Source organism: Periplaneta americana, chromosome 2 (assembly GCF_040183065.1).
Source record: "Periplaneta americana isolate PAMFEO1 chromosome 2, P.americana_PAMFEO1_priV1, whole genome shotgun sequence".
In the NCBI taxonomy this organism is placed as follows: Eukaryota; Metazoa; Arthropoda; class Insecta; order Blattodea; family Blattidae; genus Periplaneta; species Periplaneta americana.
The window spans coordinates 185,978,572-185,991,846 of NC_091118.1; the positions used below are offsets into that span (position 1 = coordinate 185,978,572).

Below are 13,275 nucleotides of genomic sequence, written 5' to 3' on the forward strand. Positions count from 1 at the left end.
TGTGTGTGTGTATGAGTGAAATATTTTAAATAGTATGTTTTAACGACTCTCGCAACTGCCGAGGTTATATCAGCGTCGCCGGTGTGCAGGAATTTTGTCCCGCAGCAGTTCTTTTACATGCCAGTAAATCTACTGACATGAGTCTGTCGCATTTAAACACACTTAAATGCTATCATCGACCTGGGCCGGGATCGAACCCGCAACCTAGGGCACAGAAGACCAGCGCTATATCAACTGTGTCACCTAGGCTGACTATGTATGTATGTATGTATGTATGTATGTATGTATGTATGTATGTATGTATGTATGTATGTTACTACATATAAAAGTAGGGCCTACCTCTACAATTCAGTCTTAAAATGTAATTGTTTATCTTACAATTTTGAATGTCAATATCAAAATTGTGATCCAGACATTTCAAAGAACGTGCTTTTAGGAGTAAAAATCTTAGAAATTTTGAACTTATCTTTAAAAATGGCTGAGATATATCAATTTTAGTGAATTACTGTGGTTTGTTCTTTTTTAATTTGGGCGCCAATTTTTTTTAAACTAATCTCAAATTGAAGTTTTTACAGCAAATGACATTTCTGCATCAAAATAAATAAATAAATAAATAAATAAGTAAGTAAATAAGTAAATAAATAAATAAATAAAATCACCATGTTTCTTAACGAACAAAAAGTAGCTTAAATATGAATTTGAATTAAATTCAAGTACCATGACCTGGGACGAGCCTCAATGCGAAAGCTGTGATACGGTGTCGCGGAACTATGGGGATCCGAGTGCGCGCAAGAAGCGGCATAAGTAACATTGATTTTCAAGTCATAATATTTGGTAAACGAGAAAAAAGCGAAACGAACTACTATCACCACGTTTCCTAACGAACAAAAGTAGCTTAAATATGCATTTTCATTAAATTCAAGCACCATGACCTGGGACGGTTCCCTTGTTAGTGCATGACGTAACACAGACATTTTATGAAATTTAATTAAATTTATAGAGGTATTAGCCCTAAAAATTTAGCATTATATGAAAATATTCAGAACTTGGAGATGAAATTAAAAAAGAAAATATGTCAAATTAACGCTAAAAGTGCCAGAAATAAGCTGTAAATATTCCATTACTGTGCTCCCAATTGTTTCTGAGGAAATGTGCATTACAAACCATTAATTTAACGCGGGTTAAGATAGGAGGATCCGGGTTCCCTTAAATTAATACGGCAGTGTCGCATTTTTGGAATAAAGAATGTTTCCACCGTACGCAGATAACATTGTGGCACCATGCTGTGCAAAAAATGAAGTCTGATAATATATGAGGATGTTATTGCACAACACACAGTAAATCTGTGAGAGTGAAGAAGCCTATCATTCTCTTGTTATGGGTTAACAATAGACCAAATGAATGGTTTTGTTTGCTGGCAAATTCGTTTAAATGAAAATGAAAAGATTGTCAAATACAGATCTTATGTTTATGTGTTTAAATATGTAGATTTATTTTTTTTAGAATATACTGAGTCCGTAAGGGCTACCAACGATGGGGGGCAGTTTGTAATTAATTAATTAACAATTTCACGAATAATGAGATTCACTGCAGGATTGAAGTCCCTGTGTTGCAGCTCTTACATAGTTTTTATTTTGTACGGAAATAAAAATGGAAATACTTTTTCAGTAGACCTATTGCACGGCTCACTGGACTTCTTTGAATGACAACTCCTATTGTAGCGAAGATCTCGAGATACGTTCTGTTCAAGAACGGTATGAAATCTTTCAATGTATTGCAGTGTCGTGCTTTCGGAGGAAGCAGCCCATAGTCTCAAATGCTGTCAGAGCTTGCACTGTAGAGCTCATTCTTAAGTAAATTCATCATATCAAATTTTCCGACATTGAGGACTTCACGTAAGGCAAGAAAGAGCGTGTTTCATTCTTAGGTTCGGATACGACACAGTTTTCAAATGTTCCCACCAGTGGCGTACGCAGAATTTTGTCAAGGGGGGGGGGGAGGGTTATTATTAAAATTGTTTACAATGTACATTTTCGGTATTTTAAATTGTGTATCATTATTATTATTATTATTATTATTATTATTATTATTATTATTATTATTATTATTATTATTATTATTATTATTATTATACTATATTCTAATAGAACATGTCCATGAATATTCTTATAAAACGTAATTTTTTCACAGTCATGCCATTTTTAACAAACTTTAACTTGTGTTTAATTTTGTATAATAAAAAGTGCTTGTGTCATTATTACAATTTCACAATATATAGGTAAGACACTTTACTTTACATAACAGGACAATCCATGGAAACAATAAAATATATTGAAATAAATGTAATTTTTAAACACAATAATAGAATATGGAACTCACTAAGGATGAAGAATTAAATTGGGATGATGATTATATTGGAGGAGTATGTCTTATGTCGATGTAGATTTTATTACTCTAACAGTGAAAAATTAGAGAAGGGAAAACGATTATAGATAAAAAAAATACTCAAATCTAAATGTGTCTTTTTTGGTCAATGTAGAGTATCCACCGCCCACTGAACGAATATTGGTTAAACGAGCGTTGAGCGACTTCCGCCGATTTTGGAATAGACACCGACGCACTTAGGTTAGGTTAGGTTAGTTTAGTTTAGGCTTTTATTATCCCGTCAAGATGAAGGTGAAAGCGATTGAGTGTGATTTTTTGTTTTCTATGTTGGCAATTCAAGTGCGTCGGTGTCTATTCCAAAATCGGCGGAAGTCGCTCAACGCTCGTTTCACCCGAATATTTCACACTTTTATCACTGGCAATGTTGCGCTATAAACCAATTTTCGCAAATCTAATGTAAAAGACTGCCTACACAAGCAACAAGTTATACTAAATGTTTAGGATTAATGTAAAACTGGCCTATGTCTCCTATAGTGGGCGAGACATAAGTAACATTCACCCTTTTTTTTTTTAAGTTCAAGGGGGGTTCAAACCCGGTAACACCTCCTTGCGTACGCCCCTGGTTCCCACGATACACGAAACATTTTGTACTTTTTCTCCAACTAAACACACTTTTCAGTTACAGAAAACCGAATTTTCCCATATAGGTATTATGTGCATGTACGCTTCCGAATTCTTACACTGTAGTTTACGGGGGTGTTATCGAATTAGAACAGTTTATCTCTTATTCTGGCCACGGTATAAGCAACTAGGGCACTCGTCTGTAACCTCGTATAGATATCTCAGCTGTGAGTTCGAATCCTGTCTAGCAGACTAATGTTTTTTCGTTGTCAGTGGCTGTTACGTCTCTTAAAGGATGTAGCAACTGCAGTAAAACCCCATTCAACCGAAATTTGTTTAGTTGAAACCCTGCTTAATCGAAAGGGCGGGGTAGGAAGACATCTCTACTTTTTTGCCAAATTATTCTTTAAAAACGTAAAAAAGGTATCCCCGTAACATGCCATGAAGGCACTTGGGGGGCATGGAGGTAGAGCCCCATGCTTTCCATGACCTCGGCACTAGAATGAGGTGGTGTGGTCGGCACCACGCTCTGACCGCCTTTTGCCCCCGGGAAAGACCCGGTACTCAATTTTATAGGAGGCTGAGTGAACCTCGGGGCCGTTCTGAAAGTTTGTCACCACCTGGGATCGAACCCCGGACCTTTCAGTCCGTAGCCAGCTGCTCTACCAACTGAGCTACCCGGCCTTTAAAAAAGTACTGTTTAAAATATAACTACGTCTTATATTCCGAAAGTCTGTCAATGCATGACAGTAACACAGCTACTGTTTTTTTCTTACCTTACAGAAAAAAATAACGATGAATGTCCTTTAAGGAATGCAATAAGTAGGCAAATCTGCTTTATCCCATCCTCTGTTCACTTGTTTTGAGCTCAGTAGCAGCTAGCGGGTGTATGTTGGTCCCGTCTTTGTTTACGTAGAATATTTTTTTTCATATATCCCCTACCCGAAGAATTTTGCAACCATTTACTTCTGAATGAGAGGTGACAACTGATTCTGCGTGCATTAATTTATGTGATGCTGTAGGTGTTAAGCAGTTGTTAGTGCACTACCTATCGAAAATAGTACCCATGGATTATCCGAAAAAGGGTTATCCGAAACGGATTCGTCCCCTTTAGTTCGGATAATCGGGGCTCTACTGTACTAATAAAATTAAGCTCCTTTCCGAGCCCGAACAAGAAAATACACTGGTCTTAAAAAATACAAACTGTCCGTACAAATTACGGACAAATGGCAACCTCAAGTATATGGCTGTTTTGCAAGTGTGTAGAGATTATCATATTGTGATAGGTATCGGTAACAGAAGCGGGATGCAATGTGGCTAAGTGTAGAGGTTAAAGGACTTGAAAAAGGTGAACAAGAAAATGAACATTTTTAAGTTTGTTAAGCCGAACTCATTTACAGTTTGGAAGGTTGGAGTAATGTGGTCAGAGTGACGGACATTGGTGTAGCGTCAATGTAAGCTAAAAAGCTCAGCTTCCCCAGTTAATAATAATTTCATAATAAACCTGCAGTTCATAACAAAATTATTTATTAATTTTTTAATTTTTTTATATTTATGCGTTAAATATTGTGATGCGGCAACTCAGGATGATTCGTGATGCAGCAGTAAACAAGAAGCCTGCACATGCTAGCTTCCAAGCAGACTGGTTTCTTACACTCATTCTTCTGTGTAACCCAACCCGCAGATTTTCCATCCCTTTCTAACTAAACTACACTGGTCGCAAGGCTCGCAAGAAGCTAGCTTTTACATTTAAAATAATTTAGTTTTCGAGTTATCCCTTTCGTGAGTTGTGTTCAGTTGAAGTGTTAGTGTGCATTATGGCTGAAATAATAAATAATGAGTGAAATAACAGTTCCTGACACCAATTTACTTGAATTTTTAGGACAATTCTATTTATTATCAAGACTGACTTACGAACAAAAGTGTGATTTAAAAAAACAAATGACCGACTCCCTTGCTGTCAATGAAGGGGACAACCAAAACACAGACGCATACTTACGTAATGATACTAATACCGTATCTATTGACCGTTAATATTGTGATTTCTCTAAGTATGACAGGGAGTGAGCTAATGTTATACGTACACGTGTCTATTTGTTAGAGATATGTGTAAACCATGAAATCATATTTTACTACGTACCATTTGAGGTGATACCTTATTGGTGTTACTTACGAGGTTCCAACCAATCTTCGGCTACTGACTTGACATTGACTACTATTTATTTTTTGTAATACGTTTTCTCATATGTACGTGAAAGACAACTTGAGTTAGCTTCCCCTGTTCAAAATTTCATGCTACGCCACTGGTGACGGACATCGCTAACACAAGCATTATGAACACGTAGTCTCCGAGACTGATTGACATTGAGGTCTGTCAGTAGAAAATCACAATAATTATCAATCATGACATGAAACAAAGCTATTCTTCACGTAATTAATAACCTGACATCTGGATTTTTCAGGTATGCAGTTTCCTTCACCGCTCGTCTTGCTCCTGATGGTCGCGACCCCTCTCCGGGCCGCAGACCCGTTTCAAATTGTATACCAGTGGAAAGAAGTGGACTACAATTTCCCCAGTCAACAGATGAGAAATAACGCTATCAACTCTGGCGCGTACAAAGTTGGAAACGCCGTGCCTTTAGACATGGACGTTTCAAATTTAGGTAAGAAGGTTTATGGTAGTGGGTGGATTTTTATTTAACGACTATTTTAACAGTTTCGAGATGATAGAACAAATTCTCAATTGAAACACCAGAGAAATCTGAGGTACTGCACAATTCCAGCTCCACAACAAATTTTTCTATCAGAAATTCCATAAAGTATGAATGGAATCGAATCCCTAGCCCTTCGTTGAGAAGCTATCAGTTAAGTCCAGAATCAACACTCTTCCTTCTACTTTCTTGTCCGTTACTCAACTTACCTATTCATTTTTACACGAAATGTTTAGTCAGCTGTCCGAAGAAAGTCAGAATCTCACAAGTGACACCAACAAGGCAGCAATCATGAGGCAACTAGGCCAGGAACTATTGGGGTAGGGTGGCCAGTTCCTTTCTCCATCCATTGCATACATCGCTGACTAGTAACATATTTCACTAAGCAGACTTAAAATGTATACAAACAATTACTATTCTTTCTCTGACACATATCATCAAGTCAGATGTACTGCCTGATAATACAGTAGATGTACTACGTACGTACAGATATGGAAATAAAATTTGGAGCTCCCTCATTGTTAAGTTTCGCTTACAACACACTGCGCATGTGCAATAAACAAGAGCCTCTGTATACAGAGTGATTCACGAGGATTTACCGCTACTTACGGAGCTATTTCTAAAGACATTTTGAGCAAAAATGTCATATAAACATGGTTTCTATTCTCAATATTTTCAGAGTTACACTAATTTAAAGTTGTTTGTAAAATACGTTTTTTCTTTAGTTTCAAGGTAAAAGAATAATACAAATAGAGAATGAACCATTCAGAAGTATCACTTCTTTAATTGGCAAGTATTGTGAAGCTAAAAATATGCTGTGAACTTCTTAGTTGCTTCGTACAGACATCTTTTTTCTATTTTTAACTATAAAATTACATTATTCTTACACACTTATCACAACAATTATTACAAATCACACCACTTCCACCGATTTGATTATTTTCAGTTCAATTTTGCATTCTAATTTACAGTCTTGGAGAGTTTACAACACATTTTAACCCGTGAGGTATTTTTCTAGTCACGTAACTGGTGAGGTGGGGATTGCACTTACCCCACTTACTTAGAAACTTGTATCGTAGCACTCAGATAATCAAACTGAATTTTTAATTTATATAATCAAGTACTTTTATTTGTTTTAACTAGGTTTTCTTCAAAATTAGGGAAGCAGGCAGCATAATAAGCAATGAAAAAAATATATCTCCGCACATCCACCTGGCGCAGGCTTCTTTTCCTACAATGGCTGGGATACTCACAGCCACCACCTCACCAATTACGGGTTAAATAATATCGCCGTCACTTGGCCGCACGCTTGTGAACGGCACTCGTCGCTCTACGTAACTGCATGCGGCTGTCTTTGATTTCCGTAGCGCTCGCGCTGGCTGCTGATTGCTCGCTGACCAAGGTCACGCGTTCACAGCAATGCGTTCCAATAACGAAACGTAACTCTGTAAATATTGAGAATGGAACCCATGTTTATATGACATTTTTTGCTCAAAAGTCTTCAGAAATAAGCTCCGTAAGTGGCGGTAAATTCTCGTGAATCACCCTGTATATCCTACTTGTGGACAGTCGTGCGAAATTGTTGTCTACATACAAGTGAACTCCCATCAAGACTCGCTCCAAATTTTAATTACGTACTTGTATATATTAGCCAGAACCTCAGTCAGAGATACACACGGCATGGCTTCTTTTAAAAGTGCTTCAGTTTTTCAAAATAAAATTCCAGCTGCACGGCAACAATTTAGTATAGCCTCCTGAGTCCTGAGAATATAATATACCACTGTACCATACTTCATCTGTATTCTGCAGTGCTGCTCTTGGACGACACTTTTGGAAAATCCGTATGTGCGTAACAAGAAGAAAGCCTTGTCAAAGTAATTAACATATAAGTAAAAGTTCCGAATTTGGTATTCCCAAGAAACTAGTTCGATTAATTAAAATGTGTCTCAGTGAAACATACAGCAGAGTCCGTATAGGTCAGTTTCTATCTGATGCTTTTCCAATTCACTGCGGGCTAAAGCAAGGAGATGCACTATCACCTTTACTTTTTAACTTCGCTTTAGAATATGCCATTAGGAAAGTTCAGGATAACAGGCAGGGTTTGGAATTGAACGGGTTACATCAGCTTCCTGTCTATGCGGATGACGTGAATATGTTAGGAGAAAATACACAAACGATTAGGGAAAACACGGAAATTTTACTTGAAGCAAGTAAAGCGAACGGTTTAGAAGTAAATCCCGAAAAGACAAAGTATATGATTATGTCTCGTGACCAGAATATTGTACGAAATGGAACTATAAAAATTGGAGATTTATCCTCGAAGAGGTGGAAAAATTCAAATAGCTTGGAGCAACAGTAACAAATATAAATGACACTCGGAGAAGATTAAATGCAGAATAAATATGGGAAATGCCTGTTATTATTCGGTTGAGAAGCTGTTATCATCTAGTCTGCTGTCCAAAAATCTGAAAGTTAGAATTTATAAAACAGTTATATTACCGGTTCTTCTGTATGGTTGTGAAACTTGGACTCTCACTCTGAGAGAGGAACATAGGTTAAGGGTGTTTGAGAATAGGGTGCTTAGGAAAATATTTGGGGCTAAGCGGGATGAAGTTACAGGAGAATGGAGAAAGTTACACAACGCAGAACTGTACGCATTGTATTCTTCACCTGACATAATTAGGAACATTAAATCCAGACGTTTGAGATGGGCAGGGCATGTAGCACGTATGGGCGAATCCAGAAATGCATATAGAGTGTTAGTTGGGAGACCGGAGGGAAAAAGACCTTTAGGGAGGCCGAGACGTAGATGGGAGGATAATATTAAAATGGATTTGAGGGAGATGGGATATGATGATAGAGACTGGATTAATCTTGCACAAGATAGGGACCGATGGCGGGCTTATGTAAGGGCGGCAATGAACCTTCGGGTTCCTTAAAAGCCATTTGTAAGTAAGTAAGTAAAAGTTCCGTCAATAGCTTATTTATATTTTGAAAGTTCTATTAAACTTTATATGTGGACGAACGTTTTCGCTCGAAAATTGAGGATCTTCAGATTCTACAGTGTGTAATCATGCTAGTATTAACAAAATTAAATGTATATGTAACGCGAATAATAATTATTGCACTAAGGGGACCGGGAACCTCCTATCTTAACATATTTAAATTAGTGATATTTACTGTACCTTTTCTCTAAAACTCTTGAGAGTAAAACAATGAAACTTTTACAGCTTATTTTTGACACTCTTATAAGTAATTTGATGGAAGGGTTTTCAAAAATAATAATGTTTTATAAATCCATTAATTTTTTTTCTGAACATGTAAATTTTTATATAATTTTTGCTATATTGTTCAAGAAATCTGCTTTAAAAACCATTATTTTAAAAAAAATGTGTCAATTTATGCTACAATATCAACTAAATACACATAGAAAATTTGAAATAAATCTAAATCTAGGACCTGAGATATGATACACTTTATAGAGAAAAATTCAAAATTACGGAAAATGGCTGCCAAAGTTATCAGAACACCCCAGCTGCATAATCCCCATCTTAGATACAAATTTTTAAAATATATTTCCATAATAATAATAATAATAATAATAATAATAATAATAATAATAATAATAATATGCATAAATGATATACCGTTGGTAAGAGGATTTTTCGAAGAATATAAATCAATAAAAAAAATAAAAATTGGAATATTTAGCATATTACAGGGTCCCGGTCCCCTTATGCAGTGCACATAATTTGTATCACGATTTATCCATAATTCAGAAGATAAGTTGAAAGTGCATTAAGTAAAATTTGTATCTAAAAACATTAAAAGTAGAGAACATGCAAATAAATAATCAAAACCTAAAATATTTGTTTTTGTGTGCTTTACACTTTGAAGTTATGTTTTATGAAGTGGAAATTTACAAATATAGCTTATATAGGCCTACAATATTTTCATCAATGTTAAAGACAATGTATGCTCGTATGAACAATTAAAACCAAGTTTTGAATATAATATGAAATTCTTTAAAAATGTTACATAGTAATATTGTATATCGATAATGTTGTTGGTGTTACTGAATATGGCTTATTGAGAGAAGAAACTGTCACAGTTGCGAATCTTGTAAAGTAGTATCGTTCTGTAATATACGTTAATTTTATTTGATAAGATATGAAGATATTAAGCTTATGTTAACAGATAATTTATAATTGCGTATTCTATGGATCGAAAAGTTTATGTTTTACTTACGATTCAGCAGCGTGTCTTCGGTTGTTTTCAAGTCAAATCCAGGACGACTACAATTTGATGTTATGACAAGCAAACCTTCGGCGGATGTATATGTTACAGTTGGAACTATATTTTATACAGGTTGTATAGGAAGTTTCATAAGTTAGATAACTGTTCATTAATTAAGTTTTTTTCGCTGTGATAAATTTTGTTACGTAAAACTCTTCCGCCACGTTTATGTTGACGTTATTGTTAATGATTTTTTTAGGATGTTAAGTGTTTCATTGATATTTGCAAATTCTTGGTTACTATTTATAAGGTGGGTGCAATTATTCGTATTACATGTACATTGTTAACTACTGGTATGATTATAAATCGTAGGATCTGAAGATGCTCAATTTTCGAGCGAAAACGTTCGTCCACATATAAAGTTCAATAAAACTTTCTTAAATAGATAAGCTATTGCCGAAACTTTTACTTAGGGCTATATATTAATATCACTTCTTTATCGGAACTACATTGTCTCTAGAACTGTAAAAATAAGACAAACTCAAATAGGAAAATATAAATCAATGGAGTCAAAGTCAGGATAGGAGAAGTGTCAGAGAGAAGTGGAATAGACAGAGGGGTACGACAAGGATGTCCTTTATCACCTATTCTGTTTAACATCTACTTTGAGGATTCAGTAAATAACTGTTTCAGAACATAGGAGGAGTGATAGTAGGAAGAAGAAGAATAAAGTGAATAACATTTGTTGATAATATTAGCAGAAGAGGAGAAGATGCTAAGGGATATGCTACTGGGGCTAAATGACAGCTATGAGCAGTATGGGATGTATTTTTAGTAGGTTATTTTACGACGCTTTACCAACAGCTTAGGTTATTTAGCGTCTGAATGAGATGAAGGTGATAGTGCGGGTGAAATGAGTCCGGGGTCCAACACCGAAAGTTACCCAGCATTTGCTCATATTGGGTTGAGGGAAACCCTGGGAAAAAACCTCAACCAGGTAACTTGCTCCGACCGGGAATCGAACCCAGGCCACCTGGTTTCACGGCCAGACTTGCTAACCGTTACTCCACAGGTGTGGAGGTATATGAATTCAAACAAGACACAGATCATGATTATCGGAAGAAAAATAAAGAAGGTGAACGTGCGAAATCGAAATGAATCAGTTTCAAACACTTGGAGTGAACTATAAATAGCTGTTGCCAGGAAGTCAAAAGGAGGACAGCAATGGCAAAGAAAGTTTTTATTTCTATTAAGAAAAGGACTGATATTCTCAAGAAACTAGTTCGATTAATTAAAATGTGTCTCAGTGAAACATACAGCAGAGTCCGTATAGGTCAGTTTCTATCTGATGCTTTTCCAATTCACTGCGGGCTAAAACAGGGAGATGCACTATCACCTTTACTTTTTAACTTCGCTTTAGAATATGCCATTAGGAAAGTTCAGGATAACAGGCAGGGTTTGGAATTGAACGGGTTACATCAGCGTCTTGTCCATGCGGATGACGTGAATATGTTAGGAGAAAATCCACAAACGATTAGGGAAAACACGGATATTTTACTTGAAGCAAGTAAAGTGATCGGTTTGGAAGTAAATCCCGAAAAGACGAAGTATATGATTATGTCTCGTGACCAGAATATTGTACGAAATGGAAATATAAAAATTGGAAATTTATCCATCGAAGAGGTGGAAAAATTCAAATATCTTGGAGCAACAGTAACAAATATAAATGACACTCGGGAGGAAATTAAACACAGAATAAATATGGAAAATGCGTGTTATTATTCGGTTGAGAAGCTTTTATCATCTAGTCTGCTGTCAAAAAATCTGAAAGTTAGAATTTATAAAACAGTTATATTACCAGTTGTTCTGTATGGTTGTGAAACTTGGACTCTCACTCTGAGAGAAGAACATAGGTTAAGGGTGTTTGAGAATAAGGCGCTTAGGAAAATATTTGGGGCTAAGAGGGATGAAGTTACAGGAGAATGGAGAAAGTTACACAACGCAGAACTGCACGCATTGTATTCTTCACCTGACAAAATTAGGAACATTAAATCCAGACGTTTGCGATGGGCAGGGCATGTAGCACGTATGGGCGAATCCAGGAATGCATATGGAGTGTTAGTCGGGAGACTGGAGGGAAAAAGACCTTTGGGGAGGCCGAGACGTAGATGGGAGGATAATATTGAAATGGATTTGATGGAGGTGGGATATGATGATAGGGACTGGATTAATCTTGCACAGGATAGGGACCAATGGCGGGCTTATGTGAGGACGGCAATGAACCTTCGGGTTCCTTAAAAGCCATTTGTAAGTAAGTAAGTAAGTATTAAGAAAAGGACTAAGGAAGATACCAGTAAAGTACTTTGCGTGAAATGTGGTACTAAATGGGACAGAAACATGGACATTACGACGAAGTGAAGAGAAACGACTAGAAGCATTTGAAATGTGGATATTGAGAAGACTAGAGCGTATGAAATGAACAAAATAAGAAATGAAGCTGTGCTAGAAAGAATGGGTGAAGAAAGAACAATGCTGAAACTGATGAGAAAAATAAAATGAAATTGGTTGGGTCACTGGCTAAGAAGAAATTGCTTACTGGAGGGTGCAATGGAAGGAATGATGAATGACAGAAGTGTTCGAGGTAGAAGGAATCAGATGATAGACGACATTAGATATATGGATCGTATGCGGGGACTAAGATGTCGGAAAAGAGGGAAGATTGGAGAATACTGGACTTGCAGTGAAAGACCTACACTTGGAAAGAAAAATATGAATGAATTAATAATTTAAACTTCCAAAATGCAATTTTAATTCTGTAGCTGAGGTATTATTGCGTGATCAGAGAAGTGAAAATATCAAGGAGAAATTTAGAATATTGGACATCATTATGAAAATTGGTAACATAAAAAAGTGATTATTTTAGAATGTCATATTTACTCGCGTAATTTCCCCTTAAAGGATTTATAAAACATATTTTCTCAGAATTCTATTTCCCTCGCATAATTCCCCCCCCCCTCCTCTTACATTAAATAAATAATAATTGCCTATTCCTTTTCTCATTTAAGAGTCTTTGATGAAGATTATTCGGGATATGCTATTGCTTGAACAGTAGTACAGGCAGCACTATAGATGTTCTACAAGCAAAACTCAGCTCGGACTCCTCGCGGCGCGCATGCTATACCCCTCTTACACCCCTGCAGTAGTCGTGAGAGCATGCTGGGAACGGGAGCATACGTCATCTGCGCGAGACAGTCACGCCCGCTGGTTTCTGCGCACTGAGTTTTCTTTGTCAGATGCCTATAGTAGTAGTATTAGTAGTATA

At 36.4% G+C, this 13,275-nt stretch overlaps 1 protein-coding gene across 2 annotated transcripts in view; it reads left to right on the forward strand.

Moving 5' to 3' along the window:
• Window positions 1-13,275, forward strand: part of LOC138694927 (dopaminechrome tautomerase-like) — a 60,658-nt gene that overhangs the window by 30,455 nt on the left and 16,928 nt on the right. For both annotated transcript variants that reach the window (XM_069819122.1, XM_069819121.1), the window contains exon 2: window positions 5,469-5,669. In XM_069819122.1, coding sequence (XP_069675223.1) covers window positions 5,471-5,669 — 199 coding nt within the window. In that variant the 5' untranslated portion in view covers window positions 5,469-5,470. The remainder of the gene's footprint in view (window positions 1-5,468; window positions 5,670-13,275) is intronic.